We start from the raw sequence: 17,157 nt of genomic DNA, 5'->3' as shown, positions 1-17,157 counted from the left end.
TATGTGTTTAAGTGTTTGCCTTACTGCTACAAACAAGTATACAGTGGAGCAATGAAGTAGTTGACCATCTTTTTAAATATTAAGAAGTTTTGAATATTTTGCCAGCTACACATTTAAAAGTTGGGATGGGGCAAAAAAGACCTTACCCCAACCCAAGTTCACTAAACATTTTACTTACACTGGTTTAAAATATTTAACAATAAGCAGGTGAATTGATAACAAAAAGGTAAGTCCACCAAAGACATGGGTCTTTGTTCATGACTTTGTTTCAAACGTTGTGGAGAAACTGTTAATTAGTTAAAAAAGAAACTTCAAATGCAAGACTGTAAATGATTTTGAGCTTTTACCATCTACAGTCTCAGTCTGTGTCACCATGTGCTGTGGTCAGATGCGTTCACTTTTCAGCTTGATTTCTGTATGCCAAAGACAAAAAGGATTATCCAAAACTTTATCAGCAAAAGCCAACATCTGTCATGGTAAACATCTGTACATGACATGAGTGACTTGCATATGTGTGAAGGTAATATGTACAGTATATTAGGATTTGAAATGGACATACACTGATCAGCCATAACATTAAAACCACCTCCTTGTTTCTACACTCACTGTCCATTTTATCAGCTCCACTTACCATATCGAAGCACTTTGTAGTTCTACAATTACTGACTGTTGTCCATCTGTTTCTCTGCATGCTTTGTTAGCCCCCTTTCATGCTGTTCTTCAATGGTCAGGACTCTCCCAGGACCACCACAGAGCAGGTATTATTAAGGTGGTGGATGAATCTCAGCTCTGCAGTGATACTGACATGGTGGTGGTGTGTTAGTGTGTGTTGTGCTGGTATGAGTGGATCAGACACAGCGGCACTGCTGGAGGTTTTAAATACCGTGTCCACTCACTGTTTACTCTATTAGACACTCCTACCTGGTTGGTCCACCTTGTAGATGTAAAGTCAGAGACGATCGCTCATCTATTGCTGCTGTTTACATTTACATTTTACATTTTCTGCATTTAGCAGACACTCTTATCCAGAGTGACTTACAGAAGTGCTTCCATAGTAAACATTTCATTTCTCAAGTTTTAGTAAACAACAGTCGAAGAACACAAATCTGCTGAAACCTGTTAGAACTAAAGTTTTTTTTTTAAATGGAAAAAATGTTAGTAAATAAGTACAAGTCAGCTTAAGTGCTTAGTAAAGAGGTGGGTTTTTAATCGTTTTTTAAAGACAGCAAGAGACTCAGATGTTTGGACAGACAGAGGAAGTTCATTCCACCACTTGGGTGCTAGAACAGAGAAGAGCCTTGATGCTTGTCTTCCTTTAGTCCTGGGTGGAGGCTCAAGTCGAGCGAGACTAGTGGCTCGGAGGTTGCGTGGTACAGAGTGGGGTTTGATTAGACCACGAAGGTAGCTTGGGGCTGGTCCATTTTTGGCTTTGTAGGCGAGCATCAGTGTTTTAAACTGAATGCGTGCAGCTACAGGAAGCCAGTGAAGAGAACGCAGCAGTGGGGTGATGTGGCAGTGTTTGGGCTGGTTAAAAACCAGACGGGCAGCTGCATTTTGAATGAGCTGCAAGGGTTTAATAGTGGACATGGGAGCTCCTGCCAGGAGGGAGTTGCAGTAGTCCAACCGTGAGATTACAAGTGATTGGACCATAATCTGGGTAGCTTTCCTGGACAGAAATGGCCGAATCTTTCTGATGTTGTACAGGAGGAACCGGCACGATCTTGTCATGTTGGCTATATAAGGAGAGAAGGTCAGCTGGTTATCCAGGACAACACCAAGGCTTCTTACCTTATTAGATGGTCTGATCTGGGAGTCATCAAGAGAAATGACTAGGTCCTGGGTTGGAGATTGATCTCCGGGAATGAGCAACATCTCTGTCTTGCTGGGATTAAGTTTTAGATGATGAGCTGACAACATTTTGTTTAAGTTGGTCATCTTCTAGACCTTCATCAGTGGTCACAAGATGCTGCCCACGGGGCGCTGTTGGCTGGATATTTTTGGTTGGTGGACTATTCTCAGTCCAGCAGTGACAGTGAGGTGTTTAAAAACTCCAGCAGCATGGCTGTGTCTTATCCACTCATACCAGCACAACACACACTAACACACCACCACCATGTCAGTGTCACTGCAGTGCTGAGAATGATCCACCACTCAAATAATACCTGCTCTGTAGTGGTCCTGTGGGGGTCCTGACCATTGAAGAACAGGGTAAAAGCAGGCTAAAAAAGTATGTAGAGAAACAGATGGACTACAGTCAGTAATTGCAGAACTACAAAGTGCTTCTACATGGTAAGTGGAGCTGATAAAATGGACAGTGAGTGTAGAAACAAGGAGGAGGTCATAATGTTATGCCTTATCAGTGTATCTCCCTTAAAGAAATCCATAATTAGTTTAGCAAGAAGAGGCCAGGCCTCATTCTGCATGTGCTACAACAGCATGGCTTCATACACAGAGAGAGTTTGTGCTTGACTGGCCTGCCTGCAGCCCAGATCTTTCTCCTAATAAAAATGTTTGGTGCAGTATGAAGAGGAGAATCAGACAACAGTCATCACAGGCTGTTGAGCAGCTGATGTTTTGTATCAAGCACATATTCCACTTGCAAATCTGCAACAGTTAGTATCTTTAGTTCTCAAACAAATAAAAACTGTCATTAATAGAAAAGAAACTGTGGTAAATATCATTCTTTCCCAACTTTGTTTGAATGGGTTGCAAGTGCAGGCATTCAAGTTTTACATTTGTTGATATTTAAAGTATAATCAAGTTGGTGAATAACACATGGGAAATCTTTGTACATTTGCCAGGTGAGTAAAGGTTCACGAGAATGAACAAATCACACATTCTTGTTTTTGCTGCATTTTACAAAACGTCCCAACTTTTCCCGGAAATGGGGTGTAAAACTATTAAATATTAACCAGTTCACTTTTATACTACATAGTATATCCTCATATCTATGATTTATAACATTTACAAAAGAGCCCTGTGTGTGTTGTTCCTCAGACATGTCATTTTACAATACTATATTGTACCAGGGTAATATACTGTAACTACTTCATCATTAACGGGGCCGGGGTGGGTCTGGCACCACCAAGATAAAATAGCCCAGGGCAGGAGTACACTGTGGATATTTACTCTATTATTTTGAGCATTCAGTCTTCCTTGTGCATATTTTTTCCGATGTTTACTAGGGTTTTTTTCCACTGGGTACTACTAGGTTTTTCCCAGAAAACATCCAGGTAAATGGCTGATCCAAATTATCACTAAGTGTGAGTGTAAGTAAACGTGTGTGGTGTTCTTTAGTGAATTGACCCTTTGTCTAGGGTTTACTGCCTTGGTGTCCGTCCAGTAAACAGGATGAAGTGGTCAGTAAAAAAAAATTAAGGAAAAAAAATGACGGCGCTCTGGTGGTGCAGCGGTAAGACACGCTAGCACACCAGAGCTGGCATTTCGAACTTGTCGGTTCAAAACTCAGCTCTGCCATCCGGCAGGTTGGGCGCCTACATGAACAACGATTGGCTGACCTTATAACTGATGCAATTACAACCTCTGCTGGCTTATTGATGGCGCCTGCACAGAGACAAGGAATAATGCGTTGATCAGGGTGTGGAAAATTGGGAAAAAAAGCAACAAAAAAAAAGTCAGGTTGTGTAATATATTAATTTAATCTAATATTTAGCTGGAAAGTCTGCAGTGAAAATAAAAAAATAAACAAATAAATAAATAAAAACATTAAGCAATTAGAGAGCAGTCTGAATGCACTTTTCACGACTAATGGACTCTGCTTAGTCTGAGTCACTATTAAATCCAAATGTTTCTCATTGCAGTGTGTGTTCTACTTTGTGTATTTTGTGTAGACAGTAATGAGGCCATTATGCTGTCAGGCTAACCATGCTGTTATCACACAGCGGGGAGGGTCCTCCCACGAAGCAATCACTGCATAATTTGTGCTTGTTAAGTGGGCGATGTATGACTAAGAGCTTCTGAAAATTTCTGGAGTTCTTTAAGTGCAGAGTTATTTTATGAAAATGTTCAAATGTTTCAGTACCAGCTAGGTACATTTAATACTCTTATAAATATAATCAACATTTTATTCAATCTACTATATATGGATTATATATGAATTATATAAAATTAAAAACTGAAATCTAATTCACAAAAATATTCAGACCCTTTATTTAAACATTGGTAGAAGCATCTTTGACAGCAACTACAGCTGCACATCTGGATTTGGGCAGTTTATCCCATTCTTCATGCCAGATCCTTTCAAGCTCCATCAGATTAGATAGCAACCATCTGTGACCTGCCATCCTCAAGCCTCTCTACAGATGTTAATGGGGTTTAAGTCTAGGCTTTGGTTAGGCCACTTAACACCATTTCGAAACTTGTCTTTAAGTCACAGAGTTGTTTTGGCTGTTAGACAGTTGCCCCAGTTTGCAATCTGGACTTTTCTTAACTGTATTTACCCATCTCTGAATTCTTACCAGTCCCACTGTCCCCGTCACTGAGAAGCACCTCAATAGCATGATGCTGCCACCATCTTTGACTATAGGGATGGTATTAGCCGGGTCATATGCAGAGCCTGTTTTTGGTAGACACAGTGTTTGCTGTTCTGCCAAAAAGAGTTAAATCTTCATCTCATCAGACCACTAAATCTTTTTCCTCACGTTTCCTTTACATGCCATTTAGCAAACTCCAAGCAAGCCGTCATATGCCTTTTACTCAGCAGTGGCTTCTGTCTTGCTACTTTGCTATAAACGTTTGATTCATGTAGTGCTGCAGGGATGATTATCTGTCCGACAGGCTCTTCTGTCTCTGCAGAAAAGATTTAAAGGTCTTTCTTGCCTTGATGCCCAATTTTGACGACCGACTCTTGTAATGTTAAAGGTTGTGCCCAGAAACTTCCAATTCAAAATGATGAGGGAAAAATGATGGGAAAAACCCAAAGCCTTAGATTAACATTTTTTCTTCACTCTAGGTCCTGACTCAAATCCAATTTATGTAGCATTTTGGCTCTCTGTTAGAACCAACCACTTTCTGGTGTGAAAGAAGTGGGTGGAAACTGCACACAAGCAAAGGAAAACAACTAGAAAATGGATGATTACTTGTTTTTTCTGACTGTATTTCAACAAAAACTTTAATCAAATATGTATCAAATTGGCAGAAATTATTTCCATCTAAAACAAAAACAATGCACTTGCTTTGTTTAATAGCTTTTTTTTTTTTTTAGCTTATCAGGCAAGCAATATAGCAATATACACCAATCAGCCATAACATTAAAACCACCTCCTTGTTTCTGCACTCACTGTCCATTTTATCAGCTCCACTTACCATATAGAAGCACTTTGTAGTTTTACAACTACTGACTGTAGTCCATCTGTTTCTCTGCATGCTTTGTTAGCCCTCTTTCATGCTGTTCTTCAATGGTCAGGACCCCCACAGGACCACCACAGAGCAGGTATTATTTAGGTGGTGGATGATTCTCAGCACTGCAGTGACACTGACATGGTGGTGGTGTGTTAGTGTGTGTTGTGCTGGTATGAGTGGATCAGACACAGCAGTGCTGCTGGAGTTTTTAAATACTGTATCCACTCGCTGTCCTCTATATTAGACACTCCTAGTTAGTTGGTCCACCTTGTAGATGTAAAGTCAGAGACAATCGCTCATCTATTGCTGCTGTTTGAGTTGGTCATCTTCTAGACCTTCATCAGTGGTCACAAGATGCTGCCCACGGGGCGCTGTTGGCTGGATATTTTTGGTTGGTGGACTATTCTCAGTCCAGCAGTGACAGTGAGGTGTTTAAAAACGTATCCACTCATACCAGCACAACACACACTAACACACCACCACTATGTCAGTGTCACTGCAGTGCTGAAAATAATCCACCACCCAAATAATACCTACTCTGTAGGGTCCTGACCATTGAAGAACAGCATAAAAGGGGGCTAACAAAGCATGCAGAAAAACAGATGGACTACAGTCAGTAATTGTAGAACTACGAAGTGCTTCTATTTGTTAAGTGGAGCTGATAGACTCTACAGTGTGTAGAATTAAGGAGGTGGTTTTAATGTGTATATGTATAAATGGTAGAAATGCAGCTATAGAAATAGTTGAAGCTTGTGCTTTCTATTATAGAAATCTCTGTAATAAATTTTAATGCATCAAACTAGAGATGCATGAGTACCGATACTAGTATCGGGTATTAGCCCGATACCGCGCTCATTAACTCGTACTCGTACTCGCAAACGAGGCTCCGATACTAAACATCCGATACCTTGTACCTAGTGCACGTTGCTGCGTTAACGCAGGGATTTTCAACCTGTGGGGCGGCAGTGCTTGTCTGGGGGGGTGACATTGCGAGATTTTTTTTACTTCTAAAACTAAAGCAATTCATTTTTCACCCACGGGAGACAGATTGAATTATTCTCACTGACCACGCTCACACGCACGTTTAATGTTATTTAGTTCCGTTTGAAAAAAAAAACCCTTCAAAATAGAGCTAACAGTGAAGATAACCGGTTACAAAAGCAGCGTGTTTGTGTTCAATACTCTGTTCACAGTGTCGATACAAGTGATTCAGGAGTCGACTCATTTTAAGCGCAGCGTAAGTTTCTTTTCTCAGTCATCTCTCCGTGTTTACTGTTATAATGAATGATGCGGTTGTAAATAAACACCAAATACTACAGAACATTTTGTGTGACTCACTTACATTATAAAGCTCAGGCTTAATTATACTGGTTATTACCACAGAGCGGGAGCCGACTCAGAGTCGTTTACGATTTACCGAGGTGAACCACGAATGTATGTGCTGATAGAATCGGCTCAGGTGGGATCGGACTGTATTATCCTTTTAAAGTAAATATTTCAATCAGCAGAATCGCATCGCATGTATGATGTACACAACGTTAATTACGTGCGTTTATTAATGAACGTTAACGTTAGCTTGTCAGAAGCTTTCTCAATGATGTCTGTGCGGTGTTTTTTTTTTTTTACAATTAGTGATGGCAACCCAAGCAACTGTTAGGTATCGGTATCGGCGAGTACAAAAATACATGTACTTGTACTCGTACTCGGTTGGGAAAAAATGGTATCGATGCATCCCTACATCAAACTATTATCATGTTTCATTTCTGGTCTGTAAAACTTTTTTGGTGATATATATATATATATATATGGATATACATACATACTTTTGTTCATATTTAGTTTAAAATCAAAAGAAATTGTGGGAACGTTTGAATTAAATCTAGATTATGAGGTAAAAATATATTTTAAAAATGTAGTGTACTTGTTTTCTACTCACTGTTTTAGACAACTCGTTGTAACAAACCTTTACAAAACTTCCACTTTTAAAAAAACAAAAGAAATGTTGTCTCATTTTCTTCCCTTATAATCAAATAAGTTATTAAATCAGCAGATTTTACTTCCCTTGTTAAACAAAAACAGCCCACATACTTTGGTTAATGGCTTAGATAATCATTTTAATTCAATACCAGCAGTGCAAAATAGTCAGATAATTCTCATCTGCAGAAACTTGATGCTCTGGTTAAAATAATAAATCCGCTTTTTAGGTTTCCTCTGGGAGCAGAATGGCTTTTGTTGAATAGATTTTTTATGGCCAGTAGCTGACTGCATTATGCAGCATGTATAAATCAAGTGTTGTTTGTTTATTAGGATTTTAACGTCATGTTTTACACTCTTTGGTTACATTCATGACAGACACACGGTAGTTACTCGTTACACAAGGTTCATCACTTCTCAAGGTCATATCGAACACAGTCATGGACAATTTAGTGTCTCCAATTCACCTCACTTGCATGTTTGTGGACTGTGGGAGGAAACCGGAGCACTTGGAGTAAACCCACGCAGGCACGGGGAGAACATGCAAACTCCACACAGACCGGACTGCCCCACCTGGGGATCGAACCCAGGACCTTCTTGCTGTGAGGCGACAGTGCTACTTAGCCACTGTGCCGCCCTAAATCAAGTGTTGTCAAGAAGAAGAAGTCTGCTTTTGTGATTGCTACAATAGGAGATGCAAAGAATAGATGTGTTATAAAAGAAACTGCTTTGGTGTCTGGAAGCTGTGTCTTATGTAAACATTACGCAATGTTTACTTGTTTATCTTAAAATGATGGTCAGCAGTTCCTGCATGGCAGAATTGTGTGTTTCTAGAACTGTTTTCTGCAGGGAGCATTTCGGATCTGCGTTACCCCAATCATGTGTGAAAGACACACATGGCCATTGTAATTAATGGTCATTGTGAATTTCATATGGACCTGATCACCAGTTCCATTGTTATGCAAATCAACTGCATATAAGGTTGGGGTATTCAACACCAGCTCAGACTGAAGAAGTAATTCGGATTGAGTGACGAAACGTATCTCTACAACAAACTTACAGTAGTGTTCAAAAAAATAGCAGTGATTTCAAAAAACCGAATAAAGCACAAAATCATTATAATAACTTTTATTTCCATAAATGCAAATGCATTGAAAATACTACACTTTCAATTCTAAATCAAAACATTATTAAAATATAGCCAGTTTGCGTTCATCCTTTACAGAAAATTAAGAAAAATGAATATTAGGTTGTTCAAAAAAATAGCAGTGCCAGCATTTTTCTTAAAAAAACAAAAAAAATTATCTATAACATGAAAATTTTTTTGAGGTTTCACTTTACTTTAAATTACTGAACTAATATTTAATATAACAATTGTTTGTAAGATCTGTGTTGCATGGAGTCGACCAACTTCTGGCACCTCTGAACAGGTATTCCAGTCCAGGATGATCAGACTACGTACCACAGTTCTTCTGCATTTTTGGGTTTTGCCTCAAAAAAACATGTTTCAGATGTCAGAAGACAAGTTCTCTATGGGATTGAATTCAGGGGATTGGGCTGGCCACTCTATTACCTCAATCTTGTTTGTCAGTAATCAAGATGTTTTGGGTCATTGTCATGTTGAAACACCCATTTTAAGGACATTTCTTTTTCGACATAGGGCAACATGATCTCCTCAAGTGTTCTGATATATTTAAACTGATCCATGATCCCTCGTATGAGATAACTAGGCGTAACACCATGGTATAAAAACATCCCCATCATCATTTTGTACCACCATGCTTTACTGTCTTCACAGTGAACTTGGGCTTGAATTCAGTGATCGGGGGTCGTCTGACATACTGTCTATGGCCACTAGACCCATAAAGAACAATTTTGCTTTCACCAGTCCACAAAATGTTAAGCCATTTCTCTTTGGACCAGTCAATGTGTTCTTTGGCAAATTTTAACCCATTCAGGACACGTCTGTTTCTTAACAACGGGACTTTGCAAGGAGTTCTTGCTGGTAAATTGGCTTCACTTAATCATCTTCTGTACTCACTGGTAACTTCAGATGTTCCTTGATCTTTCTGGAGGTGATCATTGGCTGAACCTTTGCCATTCTGGCTATTCTTCGATCCTTTTGAACAGTAGTTCCACACTTCCTTCCGCATCTTTCAGGTGTTGGTTGTCACTTCAAGGCATTTGAGATCATTTTAGCTGAGCAGCCTATAGTTTGCTGCACTTTTCTGTATGTTTTTTCCCTCTACAATCAACTTTTTAATCAAAGTACGCTGTTCATCAGAACAATGCTTGGAACAACCCATTTTACCCAGTATTTCAGAAGGAAATGCGCTATGACCAACCTGTGCAACATTTGCCACCCTCCTACATTAAATAAGGGCCAAAATTGACACCCGTTCTTCTGCATAATTAATGACTTCACCAATTGAACTCCTCACTGCTATTATTTTGAACAACCCCCTTTCAATCAATGCTTCGATTACTCATAATGAGTGGCATACATGTTCTAATTGTTGGGTTTGTTTTGTTTTCATTACTCTACTACACTTTCAAGTAAATTTTTTGCTATGCAGAAATATCACTTCTACTAAAAACAGTGATTTATCAGGTTAATGGTGTTGGACTGCTATTTTTTTTAACACCACTGTATGTCCAGATGAACTGATTCAACTTTGTGGATTTGTGTACCTGGATTATTGAGCATGCATCAACAGATATGTTAGCTTGCACCCCTCCTCCTTAACCTGCTCTTGTTAACGTTCACATAGTATTCAACAAGTAAGACTGATAAGTCAGAAATGATCCACTATGGGAAGCTGTTGACTGGATGATGTCCAATTGTGGAAAATCTTACAAATTTTAGTGGCAAAAACAGCAGCAAAAAATTCAGGACGACGGTTAAGAGCAGCAGGTCAAAATACTCTGTAACAGGTGAAGACATTAACTGTGGTTCTGAAAATAATTTTATTATATCTATACTTAATTTTTGCTTCCACTACTAACAATGGAGATTAGTCAACTACGTTTTAAATATCAGTCATGCACCATGCAGCATTTGGTGACCATTGAGGCTGAAAGGATCTTGAACAGTGCCAGAGTTGCCTATTTTTCTGTCATTAAAAATACATAAAATAAGACCATCATGCCACATCCACAGCACCATTTTTTCCTCAGTTTTTTTCAGTTGCCCTGGTCTGCATATCTGGCTTGGAACAGCACTGAGATTCGAGCTCTGGATCTCAGCAATAGTGGGCTAGCATGTTTTACTGCTGCACCACCCAAGCTCCCATACAAAATAGCAATAATATAACAATTAAACGTTTGTCAAGTAGTCATTAAAGAGGAAGGTTTTCTCTGGTTGATTAAATGTCTAGATTTGCCACAGCAGTACTCAACAGCATCACATATTAAAAACAAAAAAAAGTGTTGTTTCTCACGGGGCTACCAAAATGTTCCGTTAGTACCCTCTTCTTCTTGGTAAGGTTGATATACGTATATCCTGGAAATACTCAGGAACCTTGCCAGTAAACCAGTCCAATGTAAGCTAATATACATTCAATCACATCTGGTGGCAATATACAGGCCAATCAACCTATACTGGCATGGCTTTGAAATAGAAGGAACTGGAGTATGCAATCACAAGGACAATATGCCATGCTCCACACAAACCAATGGCTTGTGGATTGGCCACACAGTAACATGGGTCCTGAAAACTGGGTTGGATTCTCACCTTCACTCACTGTTTGTGAGATGTTTTTTTTCTGTCTATATTTCTTTAAGGATTCCTCCTACCTGTCAAAATATGCCATTCGGTCGACTGTCTCCTGAAGTGAGTGAGTAAACAAAGGTGTGAATGACGTCCTGTGATTGAAGAGCCCCCTATCAAGGGAGTGTCCCTACCCTGTCCCCATCAGACAGTGACCCTGATCAGGATGAAGTGGTTAGTAAAAATAAATAAATGGCAAATTTCTACCGCATTGTTTCTTTTTTTGATTTACAGTTCAAAGGTGTGCTCATCTCTCAATTTGAAACCAAATACTTCCAGTTTTCTTTGTAGATTTAGTGTAAGAAATATGCATACTGGCTAAGAAAACAATTGCCTCGTAGATCCCAAATAAAATAGCTTGTACTCCAATCAACAGGTTTTTTACTTGTCATAATAAACCGGAGAGGATCTGCTGCAGAAGTCTATTATAGAACACTCAGTTTGAGGGGAAAAAAAGCTTATAAATGCAGTTTCCTGTTTTTCTTCCAGTCTGTATATCTGAATAGTGTCAATGCGTCTATAAAATATTTTTAAGACATGGCATGCGCCATTCATCTGTGCTAGAAGCAGCAAGTCTTACCTGTGCTGGCTGCATACTGCAGGCTCCCTCTCTTCCTGAAGGGGGACGTGGGTTTCTGTTTCCCTGCCTGTGGCTTGGACGACATTTCACCCCCTTGTCTGTATGCAGAAACGAAGAAGTGCTGACACAGGAACCCTCGGTGAGGAAGACAGGCAGAGTGAGAGGTCTGCAGGGAATTGCAGTGCAGTAAAAAGGGTAGTGGCGGTAAGGGGGTGTTCCAAAGTGAGAGAGTTCCCCTATTCCTGAATTGCGACGGGGCTTCAAGCTCCACCTTTTTATATTACCCAATCGAAGCCTGTTACAGACGGTCACTCCTCTGTTTCCTTGACAACCGTGGTGTCAGAGTGGCACGTTACTGATTGTGAGGAATAAGAGTGGCATATGAAAGCAGCATGCTCCATGATGGCGCAATGCGTGGAGTACGGCAACAAGAAAAGGCAGCAGTGACGCAAAAAAGAAATGACAGTGAACGTTGCTCTTACTGCAGCCACAGGAAGGGGGAGGTTGGTTCATGGCTGAAAGCAAATATCTGTTAGCTAGTAGTGTCGCACTGGTCTATTATGTTGGTGCTGTAAATGGAATGGGTGACCCTCTGATTTAATATTTAAACTAATAAGGTCAGAAAGCTTTCTGTCAAACCAGAGCCTTTCATTATAGACCTTCAGGGCAACTAGCACATGAACAATCTGACAGAGTAGACATATTGTACAGCTAGTATGAACGGTGTTGCACACCAACATAGGTTCTACAGACCTAGATTTGATCCCCATTCTGTCTTTCCCCCACGCTTTAGTGGGTTTTCTCTTGGTTCTTTTCACTTCCCTTAAACATGCAGAATGTGGTTTGATTTTAAATGGTCTCTAGTGGGTAGTTGAGGAATGTGTTTACTGAACTTGACTTTGCCAATAGTGTCAAATTTCCCATCACTGCTCAAAAATGTATGTTCAGTCTGTTGCTACTGACTGAACATAAGCAAACTTTCATAGTACATGTACAGTATGTTTTTGTATAGCTATTTAGCCACTATGTTGCTATATACACCGATCAGCCATAACATGAAAACCACCATCTTGTTTCTACAATAACTGTTTATCAGCTACACTTACCATATAGGAGCACTTTGTAGTTCTACAATTACTGACTGTAGTCCATCTGTTTCTGTACATACTTTGTTAGCCCCCTTTCATGCTGTTCTTCAATGGTCAGGACGCTGACATAGTGGTGGTGTGTTAGTGTGTGTTGTGCCGGTATGAGTGGATAAGACACAGCAGCGCTGCTGCAGTTTTTAAACACCTCACTGTCACTGCTGGACTGAGACCAACCCACCAACCAAAAATATCCAGCCAATAGCGTCCTGTGGGCAGCATCCTGTGACCACTGATGAAGGTCTAGAAGATGACCAGCTCAAACAGCAGCAATAGGTGAGCAAATGTTTCTGACTTTACATTTACAAGGTGGACCAACTAGGTAGGAGTGTCTGATAGAGTGGACACGGTATTTAAAAACTCCATCAGCGCTGCTGTGTCTGATCCACTCATACCAGCACAACACACACTAACACACCACCACCATGTCAGTGTCATTGCAGTGCTGAGAATGATCCTCCACCTAAATAATACCTGCTCTGTGGTGGTCCTGTTGGGATCCTGACCCATGGAGAACAGGGTGAAAGAAGGTTAAAAACATGCAGAGAAACAGATGGACTACAGTCAGTAATTGTAGAACTACAAAGTGCTTCTACAGGGGTTGGACAATGAAACTGAAACACCTGTCATTTTAGTGTGGGAGGTTTCATGGCTAAATTGGACCAGTCTGGTGGCCAATCTTCATTAATTGCACATTGCACCAGTAAGAGCAGAGTGTGAAGGTTCAATTAGCAGGGTAAGAGCACAGTTTTGCTCAAAATATTGCAATGCACACAACATTATGGGTGACATACCACAGTTCAAAAGAGGACAAATTGTTGGTGCACGTCTTGCTGGCGCATCTGTGACCAAGACAGCAAGTCTTTGTGATGTATCAAGAGCCACGGTATCCAGGGTAATGTCAGCATACCACCAAGAAGGACAAACCACATCCAACAGGATTAACTGTGGACGCAAGAGGAAGCTGTCTGAAAGGGATGTTCGGGTGCTAACCCGGATTGTATCCAAAAAACATAAAACCACGGCTGCCCAAATCATGGCAGAATTAAATGTGCACCTCAACTCTCCTGTTTCCACCAGAACTGTCCGTCGGGAGCTCCACAGGGTCAATATACACGGCCGGGCTGCTATAGCCAAACCTTTGGTCACTCGTGCCAATGCCAAATGTCGGTTTCAATGGTGCAAGGAGCGCAAATCTTGGGCTGTGGACAATGTGAAACATGTATTGTTCTCTGATTAGTCCACCTTTACTGTTTTCCCCACATCCGGGAGAGTTACGGTGTGGAGAAGCCCCAAAGAAGCGTACCACCCAGACTGTTGCATGCCCAGAGTGAAGCATGGGGGTGGATCAGTGATGGTTTGGGCTGCCATATCATGGCATTCCCTTGGCCCAATACTTGTGCTAGATGGGCGCGTCACTGCCAAGGACTACCGAACCATTCTGGAGGACCATGTGCATCCAATGGTTCAAACATTGTATCCTGAAGGCGGTGCCGTGTATCAGGATGACAATGCACCAATACACACAGCAAGACTGGTGAAAGATTGGTTTGATGAACATGAAAGTGAAGTTGAACATCTCCCATGGCCTGCACAGTCACCAGATCTAAATATTACTGAGCCACTTTGGGGTGTTTTGGAGAAGCGAGTCAGGAAACGTTTTCCTCCACCAGCATCACGTAGTGACCTGGCCACTATCCTGCAAGAAGAATGGCTTAAAATCCCTCTGACCACTGTGCAGGACTTGTATATGTCATTTCCAAGACGAATTGACGCTGTATTGGCCGCAAAAGGAGGCCCTACACCATACTAATAAATTATTGTGGTCTAAAACCAGGTGTTTCAGTTTTATTGTCCAACCCCTATATGGTGTATATAAGTGGGGCTGATAAAATGTTTCTACAGTGAGTGTAGAAACAAGGAGGTGGTTTTAATGTTATGGTTGATCAGTGTATTTGGTAGTTTTTGAATACTGATCTGGATAACATGTCTGGGCATGTTTGAGATTGTAAACGTGTGGCTCCCTCTTGTGGAAGATACAATAAGGAAAAAAATAAGGACATGTTATAATAGCACACAATAATATGCGATATTTAGCCTTTTCGATACTAAGTATCACTTTAACCTAGTTAGTTTACCAGGAATCAACATTTTGTGCATTATTTTCCAATTCTGACGACATATTTCTTATTGGGAAAATAAGTTCAATTAGGTAGCATTTTATGTAACACAAGTACAGTTTTCGTTATTAATTTTTGTATATTTTTTCTTTATTAAATGTTAGGCTTTCACAGTCAAAAAACAGACTTCGAAACCTAATTACGTATACAAATAATTTAAGAATTTTAGAGAAAAAGGGAACAAGGGCAGCTGTGGCGATTATCTATTGACGGTGATCATGATCATCTGAGGAGTTACAAATCACCACAGAGACATTGTTGACCATAATAAAGGCTACATTGTCTGATACAGACCAACCGATAAACTACTGTTGCAAAAATTTCAGATAATTTAAACAATGTTAATGGGGAAATGTGTCACAACACAGTGTTACCAGACCCTTCTGCGTATGGAGCTGTGTACTAGCAGGCCAGTCGCTAACACCTCTCCAACGTTGAAAGCACCTCATTAAGGGTTGGCGCTACATATTAGAGTAATGGAAGAACAATTGAAGGTCCTGCTAGTAACATCCTGATATAAAATACCACAGGCAAACTTTCTTATCTTCTGAAGGAGTGCACATAAACCATGCCAGCTAAGTATATGTGTGGTACATACACTGATCAGCCATAACATTAAAACCACCTCCTTGTTTCTACACTCACTGTCCATTTTATCAGCTCAACTTACCATATAGGAGCACTTTGTAGTTCTACAATTACTCCATCTGTTTCTCTGAATGCTTTGTTAGCCCTCTTTCATGCTGTTCTTCAATGGTCAGGACTCTCCCAGGACCACTTCAGAGCAGGTATTATTTGGGTGGTGGATCATTCTCAGCACTGCAGTGACACTGACATGGTGGTGGTGTGTTAGTGTGTGTTGTGCTGGTATGAGTGGATAAGACACAGCAGCGCTGCTGGAGTTTTTAAACACCTCACTGTCACTGCTGGACTGAGAATAGTCCACCAACCTAAAAAATATCAATAGATGAGCGATTGTCTCTGACTTTACATTTACGAGGTGGACCAACTAGGTAGGAGTGTCTAATACAGTGGACAGTAAGTGGACACAGTATTTAAAATCTCCAACAGCGCTGCTGTGTCTGATCCACTCATACCAGCACAACATACACCAACACACCACCACCATCTAAATAATACCTGCTCTGTGGGGCTCCTGACCATTGAAGAACAGGGTAAAAGCAGGCTAAAAAGTATGTAGAGAAATAGACGGACTACAGTCAGTAATTGGACAACTTCAAAGTGCTTCTATATGGTAAGTGGATCTGATAAAATGGACAGTGAGTATAGAAACAAGGAGATGGTTTTAATGTTATGGCTGATCGGTGTATTACATGCCTTATGTTCAGTTCTTTGGTTTTTGATTTCTACCATAAGGTTGGTAAGCTAGAGCTGAAGCCAATAGAGGTCACTGTTGGATGTTACATAGTGTTGGTGCAGGAGAAACTCAGTAATGCTATAAAGCAAAAGACCTGTTTAGCCTAGTTTCAGACTTTTAAAAGTAACTGGGTCAATCAGTGTCTACTGTTTCTCTAACTACTACTTTCTGAACCGGAATTGTTGTTTAAATTTGAGTGAGAAAAGTATTAACAATTAAAAAAAAAGTTGGTTTGAGGAGATACTGGAAGCAATTATAAGCTGGTCATCACAATAAGGATGTATCATAAAGCAACAATTGCAGCTAATACCTTAAACTTTCTAAAAACCTGCTCCTGTTTAATGCCAGAGAAGTTTAATCTGTAACACATGCAAAACATGAATGCTTCAAAAACAGATGTAGCATTCCGTTATCTGCACTGTTTTCAATCATCTGGTGTCCTGTTTGTTTCCTTTTTTATAAGTGATACCACAGTGCTTAGCTTTAAAATAATTTCTTGTGTTCATATTTTCATGACTAGCTGCCAGTTTGATGGCACATACAGTATTTACTGTGAATGTAAACAGCAGAATGCTAATGTTCCCTTTAATGTTACACTACAGTCTACTTTAACTGCATTGCAAAGCTTGGCAATTTTATCAAGCTATGTTTTTGCACTTGAGAGGCATAATTTCACACCAGCTATATGAGCTCACATTTGGTTACAACAGGTGGGCATGCTGCAGCCCAAAGTGCATTCTATGTTCTAATTAATGTGCGAGTATACTGTT

The 17,157-nt window shown here is 40.2% G+C and overlaps 1 protein-coding gene across 1 annotated transcript in view; it reads right to left on the bottom strand.

The window, feature by feature from the left end:
- ampd2b (adenosine monophosphate deaminase 2b) overlaps nt 1–11,830 on the bottom strand; it is a 44,003-nt gene extending 32,173 nt beyond the window's left edge. The window contains exon 1 of the mRNA XM_062998978.1: nt 11,685–11,830. Coding sequence (XP_062855048.1) covers nt 11,685–11,769 — 85 coding nt within the window. The 5' untranslated portion in view covers nt 11,770–11,830. The remainder of the gene's footprint in view (nt 1–11,684) is intronic.
- Nucleotides 11,831–17,157: the final 5,327 nt, after the last annotated feature.

The sequence above is a fragment of the Trichomycterus rosablanca genome, chromosome 7 (assembly GCF_030014385.1).
Source record: "Trichomycterus rosablanca isolate fTriRos1 chromosome 7, fTriRos1.hap1, whole genome shotgun sequence".
NCBI lineage: Eukaryota > Metazoa > Chordata > Actinopteri > Siluriformes > Trichomycteridae > Trichomycterus > Trichomycterus rosablanca.
This window is presented reverse-complemented; position numbering and strand designations above follow the sequence as displayed.